Below are 16732 nucleotides of genomic sequence, written 5' to 3' on the forward strand. Positions count from 1 at the left end.
AGTCTAAAAGGGAGGGGGAAATCAAGATAACATTCAACTAATGACTAGTGTAAGGACATGGCTTAATTATTTTTTTCTTTTTTTTTTTTTTTCCAAAATACCTATTCCGTCACAGTACACGTTTCATACTTTCCTTTTGGTTCCTCAGCACATACAATTTGGCGTTACTGTTACGCAAGCTATTGTGAGCGACAGACCTCCCCATGCAAAAAAGGTTACAAATATCAACAGGAAAACTTAATTAGTTTGATATGTACTAACCTTTCCAGTTAGTTAAAAAAAAAAAGATACTACCATATCTGAAGGTCAAAACAGAAAGTAAAGAAAGTTACCTGGACTTGGCAAATGATGTTTCTTGCTACAGCGTAATCAAGTGAGGTGGCTTAATTTAAAGACACAAACTCAATACGAAGGTTTTGAATATAAGTATCTACAAAGATGATTACTTTCAATGACCACAGTAAAAAACGGGCAAGGAGCAGTTGCGACAGAAGGTATTTTTTGAGATGGCTAATTATGCAGCTGTTAAGTGTATCTAACCCACCGAATTTGTAGCTGAAAATTCCCTTGCCTCCCTAACCCTACGTTTTCCCCAAGAGTACGCTGCAATCCCTGAAGCAGTTCATGGACAACTGCAGCTATCTGCCTTTGTGCCTGCTGAAGCTAGCGCCTATCTCTTGTGGCATGTGCATAGCTCAACGTGAATCAGCTGCAGCAGCGAGCAGGCAGCTTGCCACTCCATTTGATCCATGGTCAGCTATGGGAGCACAATGCCGGACTACGCTTGGCAATCTCCATCAACGGCATCTGCAGTCTGCTCCACCCCATTTTTCTGCTGCCTACACTCCAGGGACAAATGGAAAAAACAAACTCCCACACTATACTAACATGCAGTGGAGAAAAGGGAGGAATTCATACTATTTCCTCCAATACAAGGGAAGCAATTAATTGCCCCCCAAAAGCAATGTATTTATGAATAAAAAAATTACAACCCCATAAATACATCAAGTAGACAAAAATAAGGCAGCAAAGATACTAAGCTATCTGCATTAAATTATTAAGGTTAGTTATAAATGTAATAGATGAGAAATACGAATTTCACACCAAGAGGTACCACCCTGTCTCAAGAGATTTAAGGCTTCTCCTACCTTTCTACTGTGCAGGAGAAAAACGTGTTTAAAAATGCTTAAAAGACAGTCTTTGACACTCAACGTTTTTGTTATTGCTGCTACCTTTTTTCGTTATTAAAAAAAAAACAACAAATGTGTTTGCTAGCTTCATCAACTACAGATCTCAGAAGCATAACATCTGATTTTCAAATAAAATTTCTATTTCAATTCGACCAGGATGTATTTTTTTTTCAACAGGAATGGAAATAAATTACTTCTTGTGAACAATGTAACATGCTATCTTGGTTCAAGTATTTTCCACAGCTTAACAATTCCATTACTACAGCTACAGATCCTGCACACAATGCAGCAGAAAGCATCCCACTTTCAATCTTTTGTTCATTATTTTCTCTGCACAATTTATAAGTAAGGACAAATGAAGATTTCACGGAAGAACTCATTGCTATTTGCATTTAAATGCATAAAAATCACACAGTAGGATTTAATATTTGTTTTGAACAAAACTGAATCCCTGATCAAGGCCTTTCAGTGAATACAGTCACTGGAATCTTCTGGCACTTTGCTGAAAACAAAATGCCAAAAGAAAATGGATTTTTTTTTTTTCAGAAAGATACAGACCATTTCAGGCTGAGTTTTTTTTCTTTTTTTCCCCCTAATGTGTTCCTTCGCCATCTCCAGACAACTGCTCTTCAGAACCTATTTAAATATGTATGAAAGACTGCTCAATAGTCACGTACATTTTAGACTGGAACATGTAGCTGTTTTATGATAAAATAGCTACTAAAAAATCCTAAAGAGTCAACACGGACCTGCTGAAAAAACGTAGTGTGATAATTGCTTATGCTTTTCCTTAAATATCAGGGCAAATAATTGCCCTATTGGTACGTATTTATGAACTAGCAATGCAGATTTATATCACTGTAACCACATAAGGTGTATGCAGGCAACAAATTGAGAAACAACTGACTGTTATTATTTTATGTTAAATTTAAAAAAAAAAGTTAATCGGGGAGGAACAAATCCTGATTCTTTTATGAAGGAAACCGTAGTGCTTGCCCTATATATCAAAATGACACATGTATGAAAGGAACACAGGTTGGGAGGATTTCTTTTAAATGTCTTCCTGCTTGGCCGGACAACTGTGTTGTGCAAGCTATTTACGTGTTCGTCATTTCACATATCTAGCTCCTTGAGGAAAGGGCTCTCCAGCCATCACCGAAACACCCAGCCCCTCGATCGCTCTTTTCTTCTCTCCCCTCACACGCACCCTCTGCTGCATCTCCTGACCTTGGACAGGGCTGGGCCGGTGAGAGCTGAGGGAAGCCATTGCTGTGCAATGAATCCCCTCCGCCGGGTTACCGCAGAGCGCCAGTTTCTCCGTCCCCCCCTGCCCGGGATTTCTCCTCAGGCGGGGAGGCAGGGTTTTACCGCAAACCTTACCGGACAGGGGCGAAGGGAAGGGTGGGCAAGGCGGGGGCCTCTGGCTCTGCCCGCAGGGACGGAGATCCGCTGTCACTGTTATTTACCCGCCTGCTTATCCCCTCCCCAGGGCGCTGAATGAAATTCCTGCCGCGGGTCGAGGCTGCCCAGGGTGGATCCCGCCGCTCCTTGCCCGCCTGCCCTTTATCCGCGCCGCGCCCGGGGCTGCTCGGCCGCCCTTCCCTTCCCTCCCCTCCCTTCCCCTCCCCCGGAGCGACCCCGGGCGCCGCCGCGGCCCGGCTCTGCGGCCGCGGCTGCCTGCGATAAAAAACCCCACGGTAGCAGCCGCGGCCGCCGGGGAGGGCGAGAGCGAGCGGTAGCCGAAGCGCCGCGGGGCGCCCCCGGAGGCAGGGCCGGCCTCAGCCTCCGCCGCGGCTGAGGGGAGCGCGCACCCGTACACCTGTCTCCGCAGCGGCGGAAGGCGGAGCGGGTGTGTGGGGGGTCTCTATCTACCCGAGCGCGGTCGGATGAAGGCGGGCGCGGCCCCCGCAGCGAGCGCGGCGCCCGCCGCCTCACCGGGTCGGTGCGCAGCTCTCCCCCGCCGGCTCCGCGCCCTCCGCCACGGACGCCGCGCGCAGCCCTCGCCCGCCTTTTTATAAGGCGGCCCGGAGATGACGTCAGCGCCGCAGAACGGTCTCACGGCCGGCGGAAAAGGCCGAAGGGCTTCGGAAAGAATCGGGAACCGGCGGGGGGGGGTGTGTGGAAGGGCCCCACCCACCCCAGCTCAGCAGGCGAACTGCGGGAGCGGCGCATGCGGGGAGGGCCGGAGCGAGCCGAGGGGTTCCGGAAAGAGCCGAGCGGCGGGGCGGGGTGCTGGAGGGGGACGGCGGTGCGGGCGCCCCTCAGCAGTGGCGGGGCGTTGGGCTTTGGCCATCGCCTCACCGCCCTACAGCGACCAGCCTCGGGCACGAAAAACGTGCAAGTTTACATTGGGAATCAGTTAAAATGTCCATGCAGCATGGCGGCAGCTGGGTTTTCTGCCCCCTTCTCCTCAGCCAGGGTCAGTTTGGGGTCTTGAAGGCCCGAGCTGCTGCGGCTGCAGAGCCCAGAGGATGGTGACAGGTTTTACAACTTAAATCCACAGGCCAGACTCAAAGCAGCAACCTCGTTAGCTTTAGATTATTAAAAATATGCATAAGGCTGTCTTTTTGAAGCAGCGTGCAGTGTCACAATCGCAAGCCTGGCAAGGACAGAGCATCAAAAGGCTGCAAGTGCTTGTCAAGAGAAACCTATTTTTGAAAAGCCAATGCATAAATTCAAAAGAAAATGAGACTTCAGTATAAACTAGATGTTTAAAATAGATGTGGCAAAGAAATTCTACTCTAATCTCTCTCTTTTTTTTTTTTTTTTTCCTCCAGAGGCCTGGTAAGGCAGCAAGAACTTTACAGGATCAAAGCAGTGAGTGGGTTTGAGTGATTTTTGAGTTAATAACACTCTCTTTTATAAAAAGTACTTAAATGGAAAAAGCACGCTTGCAGTGACATTGCATCGCAACCCGTGGGACTGCCTGGAACTATTGTCTCCAGGGAAGAGTATGACTCACGGCCATTTTAATGCATCTCGTCCTGAATGCACAGTATTTTCACATCTGAGATGCTCTCTTTTGTCACATTTGATATGAATATGCACATGAAAATACCATGAATACATGCATAGAGACCTTATTTGCACTGCATCTTCATAACCAGATGGCTAACATTCAAAAGTGCTAAAATGACAAAAAACAGAATTGCATAATACAAGCCAACCATCAGTTCAAGCAGTAGATGCAACCTTAAGCTACACCTAAAAATAAATATTGATTTATTATGATTCTTTTGAAGTGCACTCATTATTCAATTAGAAATGCTTATTAATGTTTTTGAAATAGTATATACATATCTGGAAGTCCTTACTAAGGCAGAAAAGGATACCATGTTTGTTACTTAAAAAAATTTAGACTTACACTCCCCCCCCTCAAATGTTAGAAAAAACTAGTACCTGTCAGCAAAAAGGAAGAAAGCTACTGTATCTTGTACATAGCATCAAATCACTCCTTGTGTTTTGGCACAGGCAGACGATTGTTTCTGACAGACAGTACCAATTACTACCTTGGCAAAGCGAGCTTCCAACATAATTGTAGATATGCAAGATGTAATTAAAACATCTCCACTCAGTATAAAAAAAACCCCAAGCACTTTCAAGTATACTAATGAAAGTTGTATATTGCTTCAGTGTTATCTGGTAAAAGGATACTGGAAGGAGATTTCCAGCATCCCAGAACAATCACCAGTAACACCAGTCTAAAGAATTCCAGAATCAGTTTATAAAACATATAATACACCAAATAAGCATTTAATTTATTTACCAGTCAATTTTAAAGTCAAGGTTAAAGGTTTTAAAGGCCTGAATTCTAAAGTACGTTACAACCTTTTCTCAGAAATCTCAAGAGCTATATAGAAATCAAATTCAGATTATCATATGGCCTCAATTCCACTGTCTACAGCTTCAAATTATGATGCCTCTAGGAATAGCAAAAAATGATCTGGTAAAAATAATAATAATTTTAACCTGCAACAGTATATTGCAAAAATACTGCACTACTTCAGAACTCAGAAACAAATTTTCTCATCTTAGAGGCCACCAAAATAGTTCAAGGACAGGGCACCATAAATCAGACCAATCTCTCATGACTCTGACTCCCATACGATCTACCACCTGTATTCACCAAGGCGCTGTAGATTTTCTTGACCATCCCTCTTCTATAGAAAAAACAAACTGCATCAGCTTCAGATTAAAAAGAAAAAAAAAAAAATCAAACTTTAAAATTAATTTAAACAGATTTCTAGAACGAGCTATTCTCAGAATAATTCACCATTGGTGCAAAAGTATTACAGTACTTGATACATTAAATACCATAACATTGGTAAGGAAGAAATCCATTTGCATAAAAAGAGTCCTTATGAAATGCACCTTAGGTAACCCAAGCATACCATTTCCCCCTCAAATGATGGCAGAACATCAGAAAAAGTACTAGAATGAATGCACCATTTTGCCACCTTTTTTTTTTTAAAAAAAAAAAAAAAAGAAAATGGATTATTAGCTTACATCCACCTGATGGGTAACGGACACAGAAATTCTGTAGTTTCAGGAACTCTGCTCTTCCCCCATGAAGTTACTATTATCCATGCAAACCTTAATAAAACAGTGAGTCTACCTCTCTTAAATCGGGAGCACTGCCTCTTGGAACGAAGTTACATTCAACAGAGGTAAGTGTCAACACTGCTAGGCCAAATGCCTTTACCAATCTCACTGTAGTTTTAAGATGTTCTTGAGACAAACAGGATGCAAGTACGTCAGCATAATTAAAATTGAATTATAAAAGACATGTAATAAATACAAAAATAAAGTTCTAGTAGTAAGTTTCTGAGATTGATCACTCTGTTAAGACTTCATAAAGCTGTGAGGTATTTTCACTTCCATGAAGAGAACAGCACTGTGTAAATTTACAATCCAAGAGTCTTTAATCTCGGAAGCGCAGAGGTCATCAGGATACTATATTTAAAACATCTTCCGCATGTTTAAACATATGAAGGAAAAGTCTTCAATTTTCCATAAGCTACTATACAAAAACTTACAAAAATCCAAAGCAAAGAGTAAATTCCAATCATTTGCAAGAAATTAAACACAAGTTTGTTCTGCCCAACATAAATCTTGATGAATTAAACATTAACAGGTTGATGGAATATTTTCTCCTCGTTCCTCTATATACAAAATATATTTATTTTGCCTTTACATGTAAACGGGAAGCCAGGTCTGAAAGCACTGACATCCAGGAGGAAAGAAATATAAACTGATTTATGATCTCCAGAAGGAAGACTGCAGAGCACCCTTTGGTAATGGAATTTCCTTTTGCTGTAGACATTCCTAGTGGAGAGAGAAAGACAAAGAACAAAGGAAAAAGAAATGTGTATCTTAATTTGCCATCTCTTCGCGGGAATTTTGATGGCTCTTACTGCACTCATTCAAAGCATTGCTAATAAAATGTACCAAAATTAATTTTGAAATGAACGTACAAACTCTGAAGCTATCGTATTTTAATATCATAATCTAAATCAACATTCACAAAACAATTTAAATAATCAACTATATTACAGTTTTGCAAGCTTTCTTTGAAAAAAAAAAAGATGCAGAATACAATGCTAAACAAACGCTACAGAAAGCGGTTAAAAGTGTCTACTTCCTCATGTATCCAATCAGGACAACAGATAAAAATAAGCAAACCACTAATAAAAAATAGCTATTACAGAAATGACTCAGCAGAATCTTCCTCAACCTGTACATCTCCTTTCACTGCAACAAGTCTCACTGAACTTCATTTGTAATCAAAATACATTTTCACTGAGAAAAATTAGATGTGAGGTAAGAAGATGTTTGACATCGTAACTATAATTAAGTTAATTCAGTAACTGAAAAGTTATAAAAGACGGGTTACATCCTTGTGACGGGTCTGGGCTATCAGGAATGCTGCAAGCAGCACCAGCCTCATTATTACTATGATGCATATATCGAACGAAGGGAAAAAACACCAAAACCAAAACACTTGAAAAAAAATGCTTTACCTCCAAGAATTGCTTGAAACGCATTAAAGAGCCCATCTGTCCAGAGCTGGTAATTGCTTCAATTCTGCAGAAATAACAGCATGTTTCAAAATCTACTTAGAAAGTTGGCTTTGATTTACAAGCGGGGGTGGGGGTGAATGGCAGAGATTGGAAAAGATGGATAAGTCATTTAAGAGCAAACACTCACGAAGCAAAAAACAAGGATTATTTCACATTCCTAACCAGAGGTATCATACCTTGGGAAATAGTCTTCTCGGATAAGCAACATCATTTTCCAGAACTGAACCTGATACTGTTTCATGAGGGCGTTGCCACACACCTATGGTACAGAAATCCACAAAGACCAGGTTCCAGAACCGGGTTTCAGACTAGCACGACAACTTCAATGAACCTGTTTAATATCAACCACTTCATATTTTATCCAGACATTTAACGAAATATACCTACACCTACAGTAAAACCTGCAAATCCTCTAAATGCCATTACTGCTACCACAATCACCTTTTTTTCTTGTTGACTGTGTGGTGGCCGCTGCTACCAATCTTACGTTATTCCTCCTCTGGCTCCAGTCTCCCTCCAAAACCAACAGCCTTCCCTAACACCATTTGCTAAGGGCACATTGTGGTCATTTCCCCACCTTGACTACTGCAGTGCGGATTCATCAGCCTTCTTCATACAGTCGGTTTACAGGACAAACATTGCTCAGACTTCACTACTAACGGAATCCCCACGGTGTATTTCACTTTGTACTTTACTTTCTCATTTCTACTTTTAAAGTTCTTTAGAAGGCATTTGATAAGCATAGAAGCTGCTTGTGTTCAACAGCGTTTGTCTCCCCTGACTTCAGCCTTTAACTCTGGCTCTCATTTAGCATATCTTAGGGTATAGGATTAATATACATCAGGCTCTGTCCTTTTCAACCTGAAAAACCCATCCTGTTTTATGAAGTAATTCAGCTGGAAAGGCCAGAGGACCTCATTGCATTGTACGAACTGATGCCAAGTGCTTAGCAGACCTTATTCTTAATAGGACCATGCAACTATTTTTAAAATACCAGGAACCTTACCAAAACCGAATACAACAACAGAAGTTGCATGTATAAAAACTTCCGTTTTTAAATCATTCAGCTCCAAAGCTATATTTGGAAATATTCACATTCCTCTCTGAAGGAATATGGACAAGTGAAAAAACCCCTGCTGTTAAAAATCCCAGTGAACCTCACCTCAGCAATCCCTTCAGAAACTACAATGTCACCAATTTAGAGCTCTTTAATCATTAGTAATCCACATCACTTACCTCCAGAAAATCAAAAAGAAGTGTAGCTGTAACATCTGCCAGAGGCTCCATATTCAACATCTGAGCAAGCCAGCGCCATCCATAGTTCAGCCCATGAGGATGTGCCTATAAAGCAACAAAAAAGCTACCTACCACTTGTTTTACAACTTGCAAAATGCTATTATCAAAACAGGCAGTTTTCTGATTTACTTTCTCCTTTATAAAGTTATTTTACAATAGCCTAACATAAAACTTGATCATTACAAAAATATAAAGAAAGGAAGTAAAAGTCTACACTGCAAATGACTTTGCATTGCTTTGTTGATTATGGTTATGACCATCTCCCTTCAAATATATTATGAGCTGGTTTAAGTTCAGCACACCTTAACTACAAATCAAGTTTACAATACATTTAATAGACTCTTGGGATAGTAACAAGGTTTTAGTTATAATGCCATAAACGCATACCCCTTGTTTGTTTCCATAAGGCCACCGGAGTTGAATGATAGCAGCATAAAGACGAATCATTCCTGACATTCGTTTAAGAAAATGATCTTGCTCTTCCATCTTAGAATCCTTAACTTGATATCCAAGCATCCTAAGTATGAGAAGACGTTCCAGTATTAGTACAGCAAAACACATTCACTTGAGTCCCTGCAGTTCTCAGCTTACTTTAAGTCACTGAGTACTGAGAATAGGGATACGCCAAAACCATACAAGAATTATTGCAAAGGCTGATCATTATCCTCTGGATCATATGTTCCACTATGTTATACCATGTAGAATATTTAGGTTCTGTACTGGATATTTCAGCTTGAATCAAGCTATGGCTATCAACTGTTCTTTGAGAAGGACGAGGAAGAAGCAGCAAAAGAGCACTTCCAAAGCTGAAGGACACAGCATCCTCCAGGGAAACAGGGTCAGGGGAGCTGCACACTTGTGAGTGAATCTCCAGACTCCACATCACAGTGCCACAGTAACCAGAGATGGGGAAAAGCGGAGTTCGCTCAGAACACAGTCTTCACCCTTGCGGGGTTCACGCTGAAGAAGTCCAGTAATAAATTTACCTCTGATACTCTTCCATAGAAGTCCCCTCTTTCAATGCAGGGTAAAATGGCACAGAATAGGGGCACTTTTTGTGCAGATGAGCTAAAAAGAGGTCTCCAACTCGAGGGTGTATTTCCCAGATTCCTGAGGCCACCACAGCAATTGGGAAAGCTGCATCACGGTGAGAAGCTACTTCTTCTCCTCCTTGATTCTGGAGGGGGAAAGGAAAGTCAGTCCCCACTCCTTCACAAAAAAAATCCTCTTTTTTGTGTAATTAGCCTCTGCTAAAGGATCCTAATGTTTCCATGGCTATGTAGCCAATAGCTGATAAAGCCCTATGGCCTCAGCTTCCACAGAGGATGACAATAAACTTTGGCTCAGGACAAAAGACAAGGGGTTAGCAAATACAGGCACAAAGTGCAAGGTTGCACAGATATTTTCACTCCAAACAATCATTTTAAAATGTTTACAAATCAGTCACAGTTTTACTCCATGGGCTAGTTTTCGCATATATTTGTCACTGCAGGGACAAAAGAAAGTTTCAAACAGCCCAAATTTAGCAAATAAAGACTAGAAAAAAATACTACCAGCTTCAAAAAGCAACTTAAACAGTGACACTTCATTTCTTGGGAGGTGCTAACTACACAGCAGGGACAGAAGTTTGCCTCTTGGCCCTTAGCTTTTTTTATTTTTCGCCTCCAATTCTGCCAAGATGTAAGGTTTTGAGCATATATATGAGTTTTGCGATAGAGCATAAATTAACTATCAACCTTTTCCACTAACACTGTGCCTAACTAGTTCAGAATATGTAAGCCTGGAATTTAAAATAGTTCTTCCTCCTAGAAGAGATAAAATAGGGGAGTGGAGGGAAAGAGAAACTAAGTTCCTTCACTTTTTTTTTAATCTAAAAACCACTTTCTCTAATCAATATGAACATTAATACATGCAATCTAAACACCTAGTAATTTTTTTCTTAGTAGTTGAAGACAGAGGACAGGGTCCAAAAGAACTTCTTAAAGCACTAGCTACCTTTGCCACCTCAATGAAGAGAGCATTTCCTCACCACAAATTTCTCCGCAAGTTTGTAATAAACAAAATCCAGACCCTGTGGATGCTGAGTCACTGATACAGTTCGCCCTCCACTCTGAACAGGCTTTCCAGAGAGCAGGTTATTGATCTTGTCAAATATCTCTCTCAGCTGAGAGCCTGCAAATACGTAAGGAATGTACGGAGACAGAAGATTAGGAAACAGCAGACAAGCCTTAACCAGACCACATCAACTTCACAGAAACTAGACCTACATCCTGAAGGGCAAGGCATCTCAGTCTGCACGTTTACTACATCTGATTAAAGAAACTGAGTCATGATGAAGCAAGATGCCTCTGAGGGAAGCAAGAGACCTTCAAAACATAAGCAAACACTGCTGCAAAGACTTGGACTGTATGCACACCAGCTTTCTGCTGTAGGGGTAATTACAGAAACATTGGATATGTGTCCTACTAAAAGCTTTACAGCAAAAGGCATTTCAGTTGGATTGGGTTCTTGGCGTTTTCCTGACCTGCTATTCTAGAGATCTGGCTCACAGGGATCGTAGCTGCTTTCTGCAAGTCTGTTTTTATCTTCTTGACCTGCAGAACAAACAAACAACTTTAAAAACCTTTACAGACAAGTAAACTACCATGATAGTTTGGATGAGCAGACTGTTAACAGAGGGTGCTAAGTTAGAATTTTTTAATTTTTTTTTTGTTTAAATGAAAGCTGTCCTATTTCCCCTAGAAATTTAGATAATCACTCTTCAGCAGTATTAATCACTTGTTCATACCTCATTGTTGTCTTTGCAGTTGCTGATTCCACTGAAAGAAGCAACACACTGCTCAGCAGCATCTTGAAGCTGCTGGTACCACTGCATGGTACTTTCTTCTGCCTTAACTTGAAGTCCTGATATTAAAAAAAGAAAATAGCAGAAGACTAAGAAAGACCCAAAACTCTAGAAAACCTTAAGAAAACTTTTCAAAAAAAATTGCAAGGAACTAACAGCTGCATGAGTGCCTTTTCCCCAGAATTTAGCTTGGAAAGTTGTGTTCACAAATGAACTACAAGTTTGCAAGCTATACAGGAGTCTTTCTTCTTCAGCTTAGTAGCTTATATATGCAGGATATCTGGACTTAACTTACTCCCAAGAAGGAAGCCATTTCAGTGGTCTGTCCTTGTATGTTTTGTCATACCGTGCATGATCCATCTACACTTGCAAGAACGCACATTATTATGTTATTCTCCAATATTCCGATATATGACATATTGTCTAGGAAGAGCAGGTTTTGCTCCAGTTAATACAGTCAATTTACGCTGCATCAGTTTCATTTCAAAAGTTCGCTGCCAGCAGTCCTATACCCATTTTCCTAGTTGTGCTAAAAGTAAAGGCTACGAGAAGGTATGTCGTCACAACAGTAAGATTCCAAAGTAGCATTTAGCCTAACAGGAAAAGAGTGTGTAAGGAGGAAAAGGGGGCGGGGGGGAAGGCAAAAAAAAAGAAAAAAGCCTAACCAACCTTCCTTCTGCTGCTTTCCACCTGACTGCTGCGCAGGGGCAGGAGTCTGAGCCTTCATCTGCTCTTTTTTCAGTAACTCTTCCTGCTTCTGTCTCTCTTCCTCTTCATCTCTCCTCCTTTTTTCTTCCACAGCTGCAGCGATTTCTTGCTGCATGCTGGATATCAACCCTCGCATCTCGTGCAGTGCTCGTTCAGTGTTGGCCACATCTGCTGGAGTAGGGAAACCTCTCTGTCAAGAAACAGAGGAGGTAACGTAGCATCAATCTTTTCTTCCACTCTCTGTAGACCAATGGCACGAGCAAGGAGCCTTTGAAGCACTACCCTTCAGATAATCTGGGAGCCAGCTACACATTTTATCCTCTTTGGTGAAAATATCTTTTTGTCCTTTATTTGTACATAACATTTGTAAATAATGTTAGTCCATGACTAGATCTCACAAGATCTTGGACAACAAAAAACAGTAACACACTCTGACAAGTATAAGGGAACCCCAATGCAAAGCCTAGACAGCTTCCTCTGCAGAAAGGCACCTGTGACAAGCTGGAACAGAGAATTAGCCTTATTATAGTGTTTTATTTTTCAAGGTTTGTACCCCACCTTTACATAGAGAAAAAACTTCTACACAGAGAAAAAAATTTTCAAGGAAACCTAGTTACTGCAAAAGGCTTATGAGTATAGGAGAATCATAGTGTGTTCAGTATTTAACAACTTACAAACCACCCCGCTTCCACGATTGTCTCAAAAAGGAACTTTACAGCATCAAGAGTTTACAGTATTTTCATACTGAATCTTTCTCCTGTAGAAATCCTCATGCATTTTCATCAGCCATTTTCAAGAAAACGGCTAAAGTGCCATAGAACAGAATTCTTCCTTTAAATTAGATGCTCTATAGGACGAATATCTAAAAAACATTTCTGTGACATCTTATTTAACGGCCTCGTAACAAGCTGCCTTTGAAGACAACTACAGGAAGCTTTATGAAGGAATGACAACCACAGTTAAGAACAACTCTGGAGCCTCTACCTCACTTGTGGTGCGGATGAGTCCTGACACCAGCCCGCAGATCTGGTTGCCACGATTACTGTATGCAGAAAGATCGATTCTTGGCAAGTCTTTGTGCCTATAATTGGGATCAATCTGCTGGTTAAGCTGCAGCACTTCCTCCTGGATAGAATAAAGGCGACGCAATCTTTCCTGGCCCTCTTCCTTACGCAAACGCTCCAGCTCTTCCTGACGCTGCCTCTGCTGCTCTGCCTCGCGCAGTTTCAGGTTTAATACCTGGGGAGAAAAAGACAAGAGAGACACAAAATACTTAAGTAACTCCAGCCTTACAGGTCCTTCCTGCTCCTACAACACATGTGCCTTTACTGCACTTCCACACAAATGCAGCGGGTGTCTAGGACAGCACCAGAAAACACATTCTCGCTCCAGGGGTGCCATGTAAATACAAATAAATCAATTGGTCTTTCCAGTTCCCACCGAGTAGTCACGGTCTTTTATGAAAGACAACTCTTACAAGTCTCAGACCTTTGCTCTGTGTCGGTGTTCTTCCTTCAACTTCTCTTGCTGTCCCTGAGCCTCCTTTGAGCTACAATACACATAAAGACACAAAAACTGTATTCAAGACATGCACAAGACAAAATACAAACACACAGCAAGTGACTTTTAAAATAAGCCAAGCTAAAGGAACTTTAACTGTCAGAAATATAGTCTTTTTCTAACCATTGAAACCTCAACAGTAGCCAGAGATCTACTCTAGAAGACAAACAGTAACAGGATAGTTAATGTAAAAAAAGCAGCAGCTGAGATTTTCAAGCACAAGTGACTAGCATAGAATTGTCAGGCACAGGAACTAATCCTCACTTTGATTAAATGCTATAATATTTTAAGGATACCAGAGCTCATCTCACCTCTTCTCCATTACTTCTTGCAAATCTTGGAATTCCTGATGCTGCTTTAGCTCCTTCAGTTCATCAAAGCGCTTCAGTTGTTCACTTGCCAGGTCGTACACTGCCCTCACCATCTGCTCTTGCTGCTCCTGCCGTTGCCTTAGCCCCTCCTGCAGATTGCAGAGGTGCCAGAAGCACCGCAATGTAGTAATCACCGGAATTTGGACAGAAGAAAATACAAATTAAGTTGTCCAAAGTGGGCCACCATTTAGGATAACTTACTGTCCTGCTACTTTTACTAGAGCATTGTTACATCTGGTTATGGAGCTCTCCTGTGACTCACATATACCCTCAACTTTTTTTTTTACCTTTCCTTTCAACCTGTGCATCTCTTCATACATCCGAATGCAGCCTTCAACTTCTGTAACTTTCGATGGCAGAACTTCTTGATCCACTTCCACCAGACTAAGATCATCATTTCCCTGCGGGGTCAGCATATAAACAAAATCAGTGACTGACTATAGTATCAGCAACTCACAGGGGAAACCAGGTAAATCAAATCTCCTAAACTGCACATTATTTCTAGAGAAACAAGACAAAAGAGTCAACCAATGCACAACTTTTTAGCGTAGTTATATACCCCAGTAGCGTAGCCTCGCCATTTTGAGTATCCTCCAGCACCTATACGAGGTTGGGATAATTACTTTTCCCAAGCACCAAAATTGGGAGCAGAGATACCAAGAGCCTACAGGACATTCACAAAGGCTAACTGTCACCTAGAAAGGCTTGACAGACTCCACATCTTCTCTTAACATTCAGCGAAGATGTTACACTGGAAGAAGTCAAGACAGGTTTATACTTTGAATCATTCTTCAGGAGGAGCCTTCAGACTCTGTCTTATAACTTTTATCAGATCTTGTTGCTTCATTAAGTTGTTTTCCTCACAATATATTTCTTAAGTCTACATGGGGCCAAGATGATGCAAAACTTTGCTGCTCAGTATCATTGTTATGTGGTGAAGTCATCATCTAATGCATAGCAACGGACATTTGTTTTCTTTTCAGGTGCTTCATCAACTTCATTACCTCCACAACCCAACTGCTCACTGCCCAGCTTCCTGCCCTTTTGCCTTGTAAAGGAGAGCCGTAACACATGTAAGTCATTCAAAGACTCCAGAGAACCCAAGGGGGTTACTCACGGACTCTTACAACAACCCTGTGACGTCATCCCTCCAAATGGATGAATCCCATGCTGCTAATCTGTAAAACTACACAGCTCCAACTAAGTTTTCCTTAGTTATGGTGAAAAAGGGAGTTTGCTTTTGGCCTACTATGAAACATTACTCTATGAAAATCTTCGTAATACCAATTTTATCATCACCTGTTTATCCCACAAAAAGTAGAAACTAAGCACGTTTTTCCCCACAAATGAACAGAGCACAAACCAACCTTTATCAGACAATTTATGGCAGCAAGTTAGCACATTTTTTCTCACAGCTGCTCACATATGGATTATAATCAGAGAGCTACCTTTGTTTCACTTGGCCCTGTAGATGAAAGTGGTGAAGAGCCCTGGTGGCTTGCAGACGTGATCTTCTCCAGAGAAGATGGCTGGTTTGTGAGGGGAGCGGATTCTTTAGGTGTTGAAGTTCTGGAGGGTGCGATTTCTTGGGCTGATTGCCCAATCACTCTGTCTAGGACCCAGCCAGAATAAGGGGACAGCACAAGAGGAGACATACATCCTTCCAAGATATCCTAGAGAGAAAACGTTTTCTGTAAATGTGAAACATACCAAGAAAGCAACGAAATGTTAACAAACACACACTGAAAACATTCGCACAGGCCAGCAAGTGCCGTATAACCGCAGCTCAGTATCCCATTTACCCTCTCCTTCTGCTGTCTTTTCAACACTTTTTCCGGGCTCCCCTACTTGTGCAGGACAGCAGGGCCGCCACGCTTGAACCTCCTCCTGTAACACCTCCTCCTCCCCCCCGAACCCTGCACCACTTAGCCAGAAGGAAGGAGCCAGGACCCGACCTGCTGGAAGGGGAGCAGAGGGGCCCAGCCGCTGACACGCGAGGAGGAGCGGGCAGCAGAGATACCACAAGGACCATTTATATACATTTCAAGCCCTCGGGACTGTTAGCGAGGCAAGGAGTCGATGTTCCACCGCTGGGGCAGCGCTGGCAGGGACGAATCACGGATCCCGCCCCCCCCCTCAGCACACTCAGATCCCCTGGGAGCAAAGCGGGAGCCGCGGCGGCCCGGGGGCTCCCAGGCGCCCGCCGGGAGCGAGCCCTCACCTCCCCCTGGGGCCAGTGGCGGCAGTAGCTCAGCTGGCCCTTGCTGGAGGCGCGCAGAGCCGCCAGGGTCTCCCAGCGGAGCTCCCGCGGCTGCATGGCGACCCGCTCCTCCGCGCCCGGCACCGGGTTGACCCCCGCCCTTCCGCTTCCGGGGCGCCGCCGGGCGCTTCCCGCCTTCCGTAGAGCGGGCGGTAGGGGCGGCGGCTGCCCCCTGGCGGGCAGGCGGGGCCCTGCCCCCCCCCCCCCGCCCCGCCGACCTGGAGGTCCGCGGGTTCGAGTCCCGCCCGGGGCACCGCACCGAGGAAACGGGCAGGGCCGCGAAACACCGGCAACTTCGCCGCTTTTCCCCTTATTTTGGAGCCCCGGGAGGGAGGGCTGGAGGCCAGCCTGCACTGTGGCATCGACCCTGGGTTGCAGGGGCAGGGAGAGGCCCCCACCCGTAGCACGTGGAAAGGGTCTGG

General features: G+C 43.0%; 1 protein-coding gene across 2 annotated transcripts; it reads right to left on the reverse strand.

Moving 5' to 3' along the window:
• Positions 1-6091: 6091 nt before the first annotated feature.
• Positions 6092-16418, reverse strand: GLE1 (GLE1 RNA export mediator). Of its 2 annotated transcripts, XM_075170343.1 has the most exons (16): positions 16272-16418; positions 15499-15723; positions 14338-14451; positions 13991-14139; positions 13608-13668; positions 13104-13358; positions 12081-12309; positions 11355-11470; positions 11091-11160; positions 10596-10738; positions 9553-9743; positions 8954-9083; positions 8507-8611; positions 7447-7529; positions 7211-7274; positions 6092-6515 (listed from the first exon to the last, which is right to left on the reverse strand). In XM_075170343.1, exons 1-16 carry the CDS (start codon positions 16365-16367, stop codon positions 6447-6449), a joined length of 2100 nt encoding a protein of 699 aa, XP_075026444.1. In that variant the 5' UTR covers positions 16368-16418; the 3' UTR covers positions 6092-6446. The 2 variants fall into 2 exon arrangements, 1 of the variants encoding a protein (XP_075026444.1); XR_012676750.1 differs by lacking the exon at positions 6092-6515 and having other exon boundaries at positions 7210-7274; positions 7447-7601.
• Between the last annotated feature and the right edge of the window lie 314 nt (positions 16419-16732).

The sequence above is a fragment of the Calonectris borealis genome, chromosome 21, assembly GCF_964195595.1.
Source record: "Calonectris borealis chromosome 21, bCalBor7.hap1.2, whole genome shotgun sequence".
Lineage (NCBI taxonomy): Eukaryota > Metazoa > Chordata > Aves > Procellariiformes > Procellariidae > Calonectris > Calonectris borealis.

What these genes read in the sequence shown, in the direction of transcription:
- GLE1 (XM_075170343.1), bottom strand. Translation starts at nt 16,367, where the DNA reads ATGCAGCCGCGGGAGCTCCGCTGGGAGACCCTGGCGGCTCTGCGCGCC. An exon ending in TCATCCGCACCACAAGTGAG is followed by an intron (nt 12,310 to 13,103) that starts GTAGAGGCTCCA and finishes GTTTCTTGACAG; the next exon opens with AGAGGTTTCCCTACTCCAGC. An exon ending in ACTGCAAAGACAACAATGAG is followed by an intron (nt 11,161 to 11,354) that starts GTATGAACAAGT and finishes TTTGTTCTGCAG; the next exon opens with GTCAAGAAGATAAAAACAGA.